General features: G+C 41.4%; 1 protein-coding gene across 3 annotated transcripts in view; it reads right to left on the bottom strand.

The window, feature by feature from the left end:
* Positions 1-13079, bottom strand: part of NACA (nascent polypeptide-associated complex alpha subunit) — a 48101-nt gene that overhangs the window by 4999 nt on the left and 30023 nt on the right. For 2 of the 3 annotated variants that reach the window (XM_018569604.1, XM_018569605.1), the window contains 4 exons: positions 4046-4128; positions 2426-2503; positions 1437-1583; positions 1178-1306 (listed from right to left, as the gene is read on the bottom strand). In XM_018569604.1, coding sequence (XP_018425106.1) covers positions 1178-1306; positions 1437-1583; positions 2426-2503; positions 4046-4128 — 437 coding nt within the window. Of the gene's footprint in view, positions 1-1177; positions 1307-1436; positions 1584-2425; positions 2504-4045; positions 4129-6753; positions 7314-13079 lie in introns of those variants that run through there. The other variant, XM_018569603.1, reaches the window with a different exon arrangement.

The raw sequence follows: 13079 nt of genomic DNA, 5'->3' as shown, positions 1-13079 counted from the left end.
GGGTCCCCCAGGAGAGCGGGGGACCCCGAAAACTACGGCGGGGGTTTGGGCAGAAACGATCGCCGCTGCTCAAATTGATACAAGTGGTCTGATCAGATCACTTGTAGTAAACGAGCGGCGGCTGCCCCACAATGTACACTCAGCTCTGCTTGTCCGGAGCCGGGCTAAATGTACATAAAAACTACTCGCCCGGCGCCCGAAACTGCATGTCCCGGGCGTCGGGCGATAGGAATTCCACACCCCTGTATATACACCTATTTACCTTTTCTGTGGTGAATGGAAGAGCTTGTCCTCGGCCTTCTAGTACGTGGCAGTAGGCTCCAATTCTGATAGTCTACGTCCAAAATTGTGATTTGACCTCCCCTTGTGCTACCACATGTACTGCAACCCAAAGTTACATTTCCGCAGCAGCATACTACCATTTTTATTTAATGTCCAATTTTATACTAAAATAAGCAAGTTTACCCTTGATAAGCTGACAGAGAACATTAGGAAAATTTTGGCAAAGCCCTTGTCTAGTCTGTCTGCAGAGCCTCAAAGCCCAACATATTTCAGAATTTGTTTTTTAATGTTAATTTTACGTGGTACAGGTATTCCTCACTTAACGACCAAGTTCCGTTCCTACGACCAGGTCGTTAAACGGATTGGTCGTTAAGTGAGGAACTCTATACAGTACTGTACTGCATTAGTACAGTACTGTATAGCGTTGCCGATGTACAGTACCGAACAGTGTACTGTGCATCGGGCAATGAAAATACTTACCGGGACCCGCAGTGAAGATCGGAGGACACCACTTCCGCCGGCGACGCGGCGCACTGACGTTGACGTGCAAGGTCGGAGGTCGATCGGCGGTCCGTCGTAAGTGCGAGTGGTCGCAAAACAGGTAAGTCGGTAAGCGAGGAACATCTGTACAGTTCTGCCTTCACATGGCAGTGCACAGAAACAAAATACCAAGAGCCATGTACAGCTCACTGTAGTGACCATGTTATGTACAGTAAAATAAAATGGTTTATCTGCCATAAACTTTTTAGATTGTGAGCCCTCAGGGGCAGGGCCCTCCTTACAATCTTGTCTTGAATGGTGATTGTAATGTCTTCCTAATATTGTAAAGCGCAGCGCAAATTGTTGACGCTATATAAATCCTGTATACTAATAATAAACTGCAAAAAGATCTCACCTCTTCCTCTTCGCTCTCCTCCTGTACTGTGGGAGTCTGTGTGTTTTCCTGTATGTTTGATACTGCTTCTCCCTGTACCTTGAATTTTTCGGCAGCTGCAAGCTGGGCTTGTTGTGAGAGATCTTCAATCTGGAAGTGTTGAAAAAACAATTGTATTAATATTTAGCCTGATTACAATAAAATTGAATTCAGTATATAACCAATAAATCTTATTTCAACAGGATTATAAGACTCGCTTTCTTGTAGTTGCCGTACACACCTTAGCCTCTCCGAAGACAATGTAAGTGTCCGATGCGGGGCTCTTGTATACATCTGGTTTCGTAATGACAAATAAGATGTTTTTGGACTTTCGGATAGTGACTCTTGTGACCCCAGTAACCTGGCGAAGCCCCAGCTTTGACATAGCCTAGGCAGGAAAAAACAAAGTAGAACTGCAGGGTTAAGCCTGAAAAAGTTACTTTGGTCACAAATTGCAATAATACCCAACAATATTTAACAAATTTTGATGGCAGCTTACCTGATGCCAACTTCACAGAAACAGACAACACAAACTACCTTTCGCAAACGACACCAATGGAGTCAATATGAAAGAAATGCCTGCAATTTAACCCACCTATGGAGTCAATATGATAGAAATTTCTGCAATTTAACCCACCAATGCTTATGCAAGCTGCACAGCCAGCATTAAATGGAGCAGGGACTTAAACCTAGGGAGGAACTTTCATTCAAAGGAGGCAGCTCTAGAATGTTCTTCTCAAATGTTTGTAACTTTAATATTTATCCTTAAAGTGACATTAAACCCTCAGATTTTTTAACAAAATAGTGTAATGTGTGCCTTACTGCAATCCATGGTTGTTTCCCTTCTCTTTGCTACTCTTCCTTTTAAATCTGTATCTGTTCTCATGCTGGGCAGAACTTCAGTTTTGCAGCAGACTGCCTTGTCTCTGGAATGGATATATGGTGTCTGTGTGCAGGTTCACAACCTGAGCCAGCACTACAGGACGAGGCATTCAGCTGCAAAGGGAAGTTCTCCCCCAGCAAGAGAACAGATACAGATTTAAAAGGAAGAGCAGCAAAGAGAAGGGAAACAACCATGGACTACACTAAGGTACACATTACAGTAGTGTTTTAGGTTAAAAAATGAGGGTTTAACGTCACTTGAATGAATGAAAGACAAAATGTGGTTTAGCAGTCATTACGTTTAGTAATTTTTAATGATAACCTGCTTCAGACATAGAGATCATTTACCTTCCTTGCTTTCTTTTCACTTCTGCTCTGTTTTGCTTTGCTGACAGGTTCCTCATCTATTTCTGCGGCTGCAGCAAGCTGTAAAAAGATGTGCAAAGGGTTAGTATATAGTAAGCCTAATGTATGCAAACTAAAAACATTCAGGCTATCCCAAAATTAGCTATTCTATCCAATGGCAGGGCTTGAAAATTAGGCATTTTCGATTTAAAAAAACGCCACCACAGTAGATACAACATCCATCCAAGGAAAATACAAACCAAATTTTAGTTTTTTTTTAATTATTCTAAAGGTTTTGATGGATTGGGCTTATAAAGGAAAAATACATTGTAATGAAAACTAGGAAGCTAGTCCATGAGTCTAGAGTTGATGGGATACTAAATAAGTCACGTAAAAATGTTTTTTTACTTTGATTGCAGAAGTCTTACATTTTGTGGTACAGCAGCAAAAGCAAAAAAAAAAAAAGATTTAAGGACACGTTTAAAGGCTAAATTCACATTTCAATTAAAGAGATGCATATATAAATATAAAAAATAAGCATTTCTTTAATTATTGCATTCAAGCCTTGCAATTGTGATCACTCAATGACAGCTGCAAAGCTCAGGATTCTGCACATTCTCTCCCAGGAAGACCCATACTGAGGTACAGAGTTTGTTAGGAGAGATGGTGAAGGACAGATGGACTTCAAACTGCATTAAATCACCTTATACAGTGTGCAGCCGTCCTCGGACTAGGTAGATGCGGTAAATATCCTAACTGAAACTCTGTACGGAGCGCTACCTGGGAGAGAATGCAGAATCTTGAGCTTTGCAGCTGTCATCGAGTGATCACACTTGCAATGCTTTCAAAGGTTTGAATGCAAAAATTAAAAAATTGCATAATTTTTTTGTTTATATTATTAAATATGCATTTCTTTTTTTTTGCAAAAGGTGAACTTGGCCTTTAAAAGAAGAGAAAACATTCTGAAGATCTCTGCAACATGCACACATTTTCAAAAATGCGGCAAATACAGAAAACTGTTGATTTGTTAGAATTTTAGTGAGCTTCCAATTTCCTGTTTGAGCCGACAGCATTTGCTCTGCTGAACTGAAGTCTTAACAAGTGTCTCTGGCATTGCCTAATTCTCGTCAAAATGGACCCGAGAACAGATTCCCTTGTTTGTATCACAGGAAGGTGTTCTACAGTGCAGAGGTGAACTGGCCAGGGCTTAGTTTAGGTGGTCAGTATATTGATGGCAGGGTCAACAGGTATTTGATTTTGGTACTTGTAGCATTTTTAAAGAGATAAAATACAGGAAAATGTCCATGTACTGCAGAGATGTATTAATCACACAATAATGCGTGCAAAGATTTGGACAGCTAGAGTCTTATTGTCTGCAGAGAACTTTAATGCAGACAATAAGGAGGTATACATAAAAGAGAAAAAAAATTCAGATAGGAAAATGCTTTTATATGCACAACATAAGCTAATGAACCAGGATAAGGAATCAAGGGAAAAGTTTTCAGCCAAGTCCAATAGGTTTTGGAAATGACAGTCACATGGCTGGTATACTAGATCCTTATCCCAGACCATCTTGCCAGTGAGAGAAAAGTAATTCATCAATCTCTTAAACTAGCACTTTACCTGTGCCTGCTGAGTGGAAGATTGTGTGGAGTCCTGTTCCAGTTCTGGAGGAGAATCATCACTGTCTGACTCTGTTCCTGACCCTGCCAAAAGGTAAAATCATTATTAGGCTTCTATCATAACAGATGATTCATTGGGACTCACTCACAGTGCAGCAAACCTATAATGTAAGGAGGAAAAAGCTTTTTTTTTAAGTCGTTAAACTGCCAAGATATCTACATTTTATATTACACATAAGCAGAGACTAAACTTCAAATATCCTAGAGAGATAACCTTAGTGGCATTCACCAGTGAACTTTCACAAATCCAACTTCAGCTTGCACAATACAGATGTAAATGTCCATACTCCATGCTATTCACACATAGCTGACAATATTGAAGAGCAAAGTATGTATGACCAGTTTGTCACACTCCAGAGTTTAGTGGTAAAATGCAGTTCATTAGTTAAATGTTCTTAAAACTGATGCTGTGTTACAGAAATCAGAAGCACAGGTTTATACTAAAATGACGATATTGCCAGTAGAGTCCTACTAAAAATGACATGGAGAAATATGGCCACTGTGAAGTATGGCTTATTAGTACACACCATCCTCTAAATGAGACAGAAAAACAGGGTGACAAAAGTTACCAGGCTAAAGTAGACAATCTGGCACAAACAATTTTGAGAAGGCAAGCAAGGCTTCTTAGGACATAGAACTCAATACAACATTCAATACAACATACACTTCCACCCATTTGTGGTAGGTATTCTTGGGCTGTGGTACAAAAATAGAAAAGCAAGGAAATCCTCAAATTGTGACATTTACTGGGAAAATCAAACATTTAATCTGATTGGTTACTATAGGAAACTGCTTCAAATTTCCTTGCTCTAGTTTTTATGCATCAGCCCAGAAGTGTTCCAAGTAAATTGTTAGCAACATAAAACCATGCTAAAACGGTGGGTTGTTTTCCTTCCAGGGTATACCAAGCCTATATGCCGACAATTAGAGGTTTCTTCTATTTTTACCTAGAAAATTTATAGTAGCGCTCACCTAGAGAAGAATATAACCTCACACAAAATGGATTCCACTGCAATACTCGGTTGACTTTTCATGAGATGTACCTCAAACTACAACATTAATGTGCATTATTTGTCTTTTGCAAAATTTGATAAATAAGCTCCACGGATTTCTAAAACATTTTTATTCACTTGCAGGGAGAAAGCTATATTTCATGTTAAAAAAAAAAATGCAACACTACATAATCCATTTTGTAACTTCAAGTAAACTTTTAAAAGTAAGGATCTCTTGCCATGCTTTGTCTTCCTTGTAGTTTGGTATAAAACATACTTCAACTGTGTGATTACTGTCTGGACCAGCCAGGGTCAGAAAGTCTATAAAAGTAGGGGTGCACCGAAATTTAATTTTCAGACCAAAACAAAAAGAAATGTCAGGCCGAAACCAAAAATTATTATTTTTTCTAATTTTTAAAAATTATTTATTTTACCCCCGACTTTAGTCGGGGGCTCTTGGCAAATATCAGAGGTCTAAACAGACCCCCGATATTTCCCTTTTAAAACTAAAATAAAAAGATTGAGGACACAGTCCTAAATCTCTTTTTCTGCATCACCTCTTATGAACAGGCAGCCTATATACTGAGTGCTCCTGTCCATTCATAAACTGTGGATATAGTATCAGTTATGTCCACAATCATAAGTGAACAGGAAGTGATGTAGACACTTCCTGTTAATTCATAATTGGGGACACAGTAACATACTATGTTCCCAATTATTTACAAGCACTCAGCGATCAGCTGAAATCATCTCTCTCGATTCTGGCTCCTTCTGCTGTCAGGAGGCAAAGCAGGCGATGCGGAAAGGAGAGCTCAGCCTCCTGTGACAACGCTGACAGCCGAATCCCTTCCCCGCATGCTGCTCTTTGTCAGAGGGGACAAAGAGCAGCGCCCAGCGAGGAGAGAAACTAGAGATGCACCGCAATTGTGGCTGCAAAAATGGTACTTTTGCCTAAAGTGCCATTTTCGGTTGATATATTTTGCAGCAGCAGAAATTTCGGTGCATCCCTACTATCAAAGGACACAGCTTTTCTATTCGCTGCAGTCCATGCAGTGAAACCCACACATGCACCAATGGAGCAGAGTGGTCGCATTAAGCACATAAGCTCAGAATTGCCACACAGCCTGTAGATACTGCAAAGCAGGCTGGACAATAATCAAGCATCTGAGACAAGTCTTACATCCACTTATGGAGATAGAATAGATGTGCTCCTGGAAGTACACTAAAACACGTATCAGCATCTATCTAGTTATATTTAAAACCATCATAAACATTGCTTTCTTGTTACCACTTAAGCAGCCAGAACGCAACTGGAAATTATATATCTGTTTCTACACAAAAAGAAGTGGTGAAATGTTAAAAAGTATATAAAACAGAAGAACACTTTTTCCTCAGGTTTACATTTACACTAATTGGCAGCATCAACAAGTACACCATAGTAAGTTGAGAAAATTTAATGATTGTCAAGTCATGAGAATTGTTGGAAAACAATATTTGCTATATCTACTTCATTTTCAAAACTTAAATGCAATCATAAATGGAAAGAAAACTACCCATGTATCTAATAAATTCCACACACCGTATTAGTAATATTTTAATGGCATTATAGCCCAACATCATGCACTGCATCACATCTAAAAAACACCAGGTATAATACCCTTGTCATTCTTCAGCACGGGCTCCTTCAAAGGAGTGGCTACAGGAGGTTTGGGAGGAGCGATGTTTACCACCACAGGCTGGAAGACTGACTCCTCAGCAGGAACCTCTGCAGGGATCAGGGGTGGCATTTCCTCATCGTCAGCAGGGGGTGCAGGTGGGGCAGTTTCAGAGGCAAGAGGAGGAGAAACAGAAGAAAGAGGAACAGAGAACACAGGCTCTAAAGAAGGCAAAGCAGCAGGAGGGGTTAGCTCTTTGGCAGGACTTGTACCTAGCTCTGGAGTAGGTTGCGGAGGAGAGGAAACACTCTCAGCTTTACTAGCTAGAAGAGGAAAAGAAGACACATTAGAAGCAGCAGAAAATGAATGATCTGTAGATAGGGTCAAATCATTGCTGATAATAGGTGCAGCAGAAGCAGGCATGAGTAAAGAAGTGGTGCAAATCATGAGCAGGGAGTCAGACTGAGTGCTGTCAATAGATTTCAGTGAAACATCAGCAGGCAGTGTAATACTGGAGTCAGCATGCTTTGGCTCAAACTCATAAGTACTGGCAAAGGATGCATCATGCAAGTTGAAATCATTATGGAAGTGAACATGTTCTTGCTCATTGAATATAGAAGCAGATTCCTTGGCTAAAGCCTTAGCGTTTGCTTCCAAAATATCCTCCATCACTTTCTCATCAGCGGCTGGGGTCTCCTCAGTCTGTGCAGTGGTTTCAGAGTCAGTGGCAAGAGCCTCCACAGTTGATATGGTGGTTTTAGATGCAGCGACCATGGCCGCCTCCTCAGTTGACATAGCGCCCGCAGTCCCCACCTCGGCAGCTTCAGAGACAGCGGCCAGAGCCTCCACCTGGGCAGCTTCAGCGGCACGGGCCTCCACCTGGGCAGCTTCAGAGACACGGGCCTCCACCTGGGCAGCTTCAGAGACACGGGCCTCCACCTGGGCAGCTTCAGAGACACGGGCCTCCACCTGGGCAGCTTCAGAGACACGGGCCTCCACCTGGGCAGCTTCAGAGACACGGGCCTCCACCTGGGCAGCTTCAGAGACACGGGCCTCCACCGCCACAGATTCTGAGACATGAGCAGGAGCCTCCACCTCGGTTGCTTCAGAGACAGCGGCCAGAGCCTCCACCTCGGCAGCTTCAGAGTCTGTGGCCAGGGACACCTCCATAACTTCAGAGTTCACAGCTGGAGCCTGCTCCTTGGCAGTTTCAGGGACAGTAGCTGGAGCCCCCTCCTCCTCAGTTGATGCAGCATTTTCAGAGTCAGCAGTCAGGACCGCATTCTCAGTCAACTTGTAGGCCCCAGAGTCAGGGGCCAGAGCCACTTCAGCAGGCAGGGCATTTTCCTCAGCCCATGTGGAAGCATTAGAGTGGGGATCTGTATTCGCCTCAGTCAGCGAAGCCGCTTCAGAGTGGGCAGCCAGAGCTGCTTTCTTGGTTGGCACAGCAGCTGCAACTTTCTTGTAAGTCTGAGTGGCAGGTTCAGAGTCAGCAGCTGGAGCCACATCTGAAACTAGTGGCGAGTCAAATTCTGACTCAACATCCACACTATTCTCTTTGGTTAGTGAGCTTGCTTCCAAGTTGGCAGCCTGTGCCCCCTCTTCAGTTAGCACCACAATTTCAGAGTTGGCAGCAGATGCTTCAGCTGCTGATTTCTTTTGTTTGGCGCTAACATGTGCCTCCCCTTCTTCTGTGTCAGCCATAGGGGTGTTGTCGGTTTTAAAGACAGAGAAAGGTACCTCAACTTCTTCAAAGGCTTCATTGGCTGCATCATTTGCAGTTAGTGACTTCTCTCGAACTGACTCTTTCACTACAGAGGCAATAACAGCTATTTCCTTCACATCAGATGGCTCTTTGGCATCCAAATCACTAGCAAAACCATCCTCCTCCTGTGTCTGGACTTTGAGTGAAGAGATGCTCACTGAAGATCCTGAAATCAGTTTGTCCTTAGACACCACACTTAAAGCCTTGAATTGAGAGTCAGCAGTCATTTTCATTTCCTCTGTCAGTACATGATCTTCAATATCTACAGTAGCTTCCTCAACCGTAGGTTCTTCAGGTTTTGCAAGAGTTTTAATCTCCTCTGATGGTTTTGTGGATTTAGAATCTGCAACAGGCATGACTTCTGCAAGTATTTCCGTAGAGATATATTCTGCCCCAGCTTCAGTGTAGATTGTAGGTAGCTCCTTAAATGTACTGATTTCACAGACAGGAATGGGTACTTCCTTAAACCCTCCTGGTAAAACTGCTTTGACAGCTGGCAGCTCTTCACTTGGCACATGAGCTTCACAATGTTTCATGTGCACTACTTCAGGTATCTTCTCGGAGGTTGCTACACACAATGAATCATCCAAGGTCACAGAGCTTACAGGAAGCGCCATTTCAGGTGCCACCTGGCAAGCACACTTGGCTAATTCCCCCTCATATGGTATTACCAATTCGTCTACAGGCATTCTTCCCTCCAGTGGCATCATAAAATCTGTCGCAAGCATCTCTTTTGGCATCTTATATTCCAACACAAGACCTTCATCTTTAGGCAACACCTGTGAGGCTGCAGACAACACACTGGATACTTGAGGATGTACCTCAAATGTGGACTTTACCACATGTTCAGAAAAAGGCTCCAATTCCACTCCCAAAATTTCCTCTACATGAGAAGCTCCTGAAGTGACAGCAAATGCATTAACTTCTGGCAGACCACAAGTCTTAGATATCATGTCAAGTGCAGGAATGGGTGCATCAATGACATCGGGGTTTTTGTTACCAAGGCCAGGACCTAATATATTTGAAAACACACATGTATTACTTGTAGCATCTTCAGTAGCAGCATATACTTCCTTATGTGTACTGACTTCCAAAGGACTTTTGCTGATATCTGGTGGCACAATATCGTCGGTAACTAGAGTATTTAAAATTAAATGTTTGGAGTAAGAACTTGGACCTCCATTGGCTGATAATTCACTAAGAGACTTTGCCTTCTTTTCTGGAATCTCAATTGCTTCAGTAACATCAGGACTGGGTTTGGAATCATCACATTCCACTTTTAAATGAACACCTTCAACTTCTAGACAACCAGCCCAGTCTGTGATATTAAGTTGTTCCGAGTCACTGACCACATCTGCTGTTGGAGAGGTTTCTTGTGGAACAACCATAGTGTGCTTAGGAGAGATACAAGAAGCAACAACATATGCTACACACAAATCATCACATTGTTGATGGGTGAGGTTAGAAGCAAGCAATGCAGACAGACTTTCCACCTCAGGCTGGCCTATAGCACTATTAACTACATCAGCTTTAAAATCCAGTGAACAGAAAAAGAAGTTAATAAAGCGCAACATCAAATTCATAAACAGGGAAAAAAAATTGGGGAGGAAAAAGTTAATTGTGCCCATGCAAAACATGAAAGAAAAAAACCAAATACAGTTGCTGGGTTCTGTTTGAAAAGTGAACACTTCTAGGTAAATCACATCTCGAATACATGACATCGTAGCAAAGTCAATGTTTTTTTTGTTTTTTTTTAAAGAGTACCACTACATTTTGCATAATGTCACATTAGCTGACAATTGACAACAAAACAAAACTTAATAAAAAAATTAGTATTTAAACCATTGAGATTTTACAGAAATCCTCTTTTTAAAAGTGCAAGTATACTATTTTTGGATCTCTCTCTCTCTACTATATTTTTTTTTTATAATGAAAATGTCCCCAGGACTCTTCCCTAGTGAAACTAGCTATGTCAAGGGCAACAGTTACCAGAAAATAAAAATCACATTGGATAGACATCACTGTAAAACTCCACATTCTGTGCGGAAACTGAAATGTGTTGCCTTTCTAACCAGCAGATGTTGACTACGTTTGTAAAAAGGGGTAAAAATGATAGGGTCAAGTACAAATGCTTTCTCTGGTAAACTAACAACCAGGTGAAGGAGAGGACACATTCGCTGTACATAGGTAATAGATACTACACAGATTAAAAGTGACCTTAAGGATGAATTTTTACCTTACAGACTTATTCCCGTTTTAGTCAGTCATTGAGCCATGCCTTCTCGTTTTACAAATAATAATTGCAATAAACAATGTTACATCACTGCACACTATATTGGGGAGCAAAGGCTGGCATGGCCAACCCCATTAGTATTCACTAGCTATACATGCAGCATACTAGAAAGGCTAAAAATCAACATCCAAGTAAGAAAGCATCTATGAAACACACTGGACAGAATGTGAGTTAGTAAAAGAAAACAAAAAACACAAAAAACCCACAACTATGCAGATTATACCTGAAGTTTGAACATCAGAAACAGGGGCCTTGGTCTCTGCAAGATTAGACAAAAAAATGGAAAATGGAGCTGGATGTAAGTCAAGTTTTTATGAAGACGGAGGAAAACAAAAACTCAGAAGAGAAATGTCCATCTCTAATGCAGTACTCATGATGCACATATAATAGCTAATCAGTAAACAGCAAAGAATACACTGGGCATCTGTAACAGTGCATTGGGCTGTGCTGAGTAAACAGTCCAACATATAGAAAAGCTCGGTGCCTAGCACAAAACGTATTAAGAGCTTGTTCCGGACGGCTGTTTAATAAAAAGGATAATATTTTGCATAGTTCCTGTTGAAGACAATTTGTCTTGTTTACAATTAATGGAGTTTACACCACAGTGCTAAAACATATGGCATGCAGTATTTTTTTTACTGCCATGTGTTGCGTTGCAACGCTGCGATGATAAATAGAACTGCATTGTAACTGACATTTCAATAATAATAATAAAAAAAAAAGGAGTACAGTGCAATGGTATCAGAATATCAGTAGCAGTCCCAACACAGTGCACACCAGCAGTGCTTTGCAGCACAGCTGCTGAATGGTGAAAGAGCCATAAAGGTTCCTTTACAATGCCAATAGTGCACTTAAAACATATCCATGCACCCAACCTAGTGTGCTCCAGAAGACCCAAGTAATCTAAGCCCTGGTTCACACCTAGGCGGTTTTGAGTAGTTCAAAAAGCACTTTTAACTGCCCAACACAAGAAATCTCATGACTTTCAATGGCCTTGGTTCACACCTGAGGAGAAAAACGCCTAGCAGGAAAATGCCAAACGCCTGAAAAGATGCAGGAGCTTCTTTGGGCAGTTAAAAGCACTTTTCCTCCCCATAGACTTAATTGGAAATGGCGAAAAACTCGCAGAAGCATGTTGCACATTTTCGTGAGCGTTTTTGCGTGCGTTCAATTGCCCACAATGTTTTATGAGCTGCCAATCAAAACGTGCATCTTCATGTACACGCGTTAAAAAACACACATACAAATGTGCACAACGCGCAAATAACCGCATGCTACAAATGCGCATAAACAGTACCGCCTAGGCGTGAACCAGGGCTAATGCAACTTATAAACTTTAAAGGAAGTCAGGCAGAGGTATATCCCCATCGTACCCCACAATACACGTGCCTCAACTAGTTACAGAGAAACATTTCATTCTGGAATGTGGGGTCTAATGAAACTCGTAAGTGGCTAATAGTAAATATTGGGGACTCCAAAAGCACAGTAAAATTAGACTGATGTGACAGCGACCTCCAGGCACCAGACCGATGAACGATCTGTTATTTGGGCACTGTGTAGATCTTGGGAGACATGAAATAGAATTGGCTAGATTAAATATACCTGGCCTTTCAGATAAGGGCCACTGCAGTGTGCGTGTGTTAGAAATCGCTCAATATAAAAAGCGCATGCTCCTGTGGGAGAAGTGTACATTTTATATTCCAAAAGTTCTTAAGAGCAGTTTTGTTATGGATATAGGGCCTATAATCAGCATCAGAAAATAGAGCAACCCACATGGAAGTCATTTGTTATAAAAGCAGTGAATAGGTCATTCACCAAATATTAACTGTGGGTTCATGAGTTTCAAAAAACGACAGTAACATTTACTGCCTTACAAACATGCCCACAAGTGTCCGATGAGGTTTGAAGAAAAAAAAAAAGAAAAAAAGGTTGCAAAACACAAAGGCCACATCATTTGACAAAACCTGTCTTTTCTCCCTGTGCCATGATGGTGCATCACTAAATAGCTGGCAAACCTTTCAGCAGTTTGTAGTCCAATTGTATTTCAATACAGGGTCACTAGTGACACTGCGTAGCAGGACCACACACAGTACATCTGATTGGATCCCACAGAAAACGGGTGCCGAAGCAGGCAGTGGCACCCTACTTCCATGCAAACAGAGAAGCATCCACTCTCCGGACTGACATAGTTAGAAATAAAATAGTCTACAAGCATTCTGTTGAAATGTGAAAACATCTTCTACAATGCAAGTATGAAGTCAAATAGTCAG

The sequence above is a fragment of the Nanorana parkeri genome, unplaced genomic scaffold (genome assembly GCF_000935625.1).
Source record: "Nanorana parkeri isolate BGI_ZX_2015 unplaced genomic scaffold, ASM93562v1 scaffold1364, whole genome shotgun sequence".
Lineage (NCBI taxonomy): Eukaryota > Metazoa > Chordata > Amphibia > Anura > Dicroglossidae > Nanorana > Nanorana parkeri.
The sequence above is the reverse complement of the archived record's forward strand: the minus strand, read 5'-3'. Positions and strand labels throughout refer to the sequence as shown.